The sequence below is a fragment of the Echinops telfairi genome, unplaced genomic scaffold (assembly GCF_000313985.2).
Source record: "Echinops telfairi isolate 266 unplaced genomic scaffold, ASM31398v2 ScPeMD7_2;HRSCAF=8, whole genome shotgun sequence".
In the NCBI taxonomy this organism is placed as follows: Eukaryota; Metazoa; Chordata; class Mammalia; order Afrosoricida; family Tenrecidae; genus Echinops; species Echinops telfairi.
In genome coordinates this window covers 39,859,437-39,861,008 of record NW_022103898.1, presented here as the reverse complement: position 1 = coordinate 39,861,008, position 1,572 = coordinate 39,859,437, and the positions used below count along the sequence as shown (strand labels likewise).

The 1,572-nt window shown below is 33.1% G+C and overlaps 1 protein-coding gene across 4 annotated transcripts in view; it reads right to left on the bottom strand.

The window, feature by feature from the left end:
• ATP2B1 (ATPase plasma membrane Ca2+ transporting 1) overlaps window positions 1-1,572 on the bottom strand; it is a 66,278-nt gene that overhangs the window by 20,107 nt on the left and 44,599 nt on the right. For all 4 annotated transcript variants that reach the window (XM_045292675.1, XM_030886244.2, XM_004700406.3 and 1 more), the window contains exons 13-14: window positions 1,001-1,088; window positions 553-659 (exon numbers count right to left, since the gene is read on the bottom strand). In XM_045292675.1, coding sequence (XP_045148610.1) covers window positions 553-659; window positions 1,001-1,088 — 195 coding nt within the window. The remainder of the gene's footprint in view (window positions 1-552; window positions 660-1,000; window positions 1,089-1,572) is intronic.

The following is a 1,572-nucleotide window of genomic DNA, read 5'->3' as shown; positions in this document are numbered from 1 at the left end:
CATTTCATGATATCCATTATTGTGAACATTTCATCAATACCTGTGCATACAGTATAAAAGTAAAAAGAAGAAAATTTCTAGCACTATATTTAAGTTTATTTATTTATTTATATTCAAGTTTAAATAATGATTTTCGACCATATAATTTTTTCAATCAAAAAGATGTCCACATATTAAATGACCTCCAATTACTCTTAAGTGACATTTTTAGCTTAGCAGAAGAGTCTCAATTATACTCAATTTAAATACCTATAATCATCCTAAGAATGTCTTTTATTTGAACAGAATACTATTATGAATGTTCAAAAGAAAGTAATTTTCTAGTTGGAGTCACTGTATCAAGAAAAAGTAATGCGTAAACTAATTAGACTTATAAAACAACTTAAGCCAATGGATTATTCTACAAATTAAACTAATGTTTTAATTTTGAAATTATATAAATTTTAAATTTAAATACTGGTTTAAAGCCAGTATTTAAAATAAATCTGAATTAACAAACCAAAAACCCGCTCAGTAAATTACATCTGAATACAGGAATAGGCAGGTTCCTACCATTGCGAAGCCAACATCTGCTTTCTTTAGTGCTGGGCCGTCATTTGTCCCATCACCAGTTACAGCCACAACCTGGCGTTGTTCTGAGACAGTGCTGTCGATTATACCTTAAATAAAAGTAAACATTTAAAGATATTCTCATTAATTAGTAATACGACTCTTCAGCATATGCTCACTAGTTTACAGATTCACTGTTAAAAATAAACAAACATAGAAAGGTGGAAACTATCTAGATGTTGGGCAAAGACCAACTCCAGAAACTAAGTTACATAAGGAGCCACATTCTGATTTAATTACTAAAGTTACATACTCACTTTTCATAGCCTAAGAAATGTATTTCAATTTTATGATAAAGGGTAAGTTATCCACTATTTACTCTAATATTCAGTGTCTACTATTATTTTCCTATTTTCTCATTAAATTGTGACATAACTTAAATGCTACTCACCTTTAACCAGTGTATGTTTGTCAGTAGGAGATGATCTTGCAAGTACTCGGAGCTTTGGCCAAATCTTGTCTATTCGTTCTTGTTCAATCTATAAATTTTTTAGAAAAATTAAAATGTGCCCAAGGCAAGTTTCAAAATTTCAAATTACTGATGATACAGATCAGTGGTTCTTAGTGTGGTGAACAGACTTGCAGAGTCAGCAATTCCTGGGAACGTGTTAGAAATGCAAATTTTGGAGCACCACCCCAGGCCTATATCATGAGGGGTGGGGACTAGCAAGCTGAGACTCCAGGTATCTCCAAGACATACTCGAGTTTGAGAATCACTGTCATTTTTCAGTCAAATGTTTAAAATCTCCTCACGGTTTAAGAAAATGGTTTACCATTAAAAAGCTCAGGGCATTTGGAATATATGCCTTTTTAACAATTCCAAACTGTTCCTCCAATACTTCCTTACATCTGAAATTGATCCCAGACTACAACAAATATTACCATTACTTTCCCCCACCCCCCTCGGGGAGAGTGTGAACGCAGTCTCCCACTACCACAAATTATGCAGTTGAGTTTCCCACA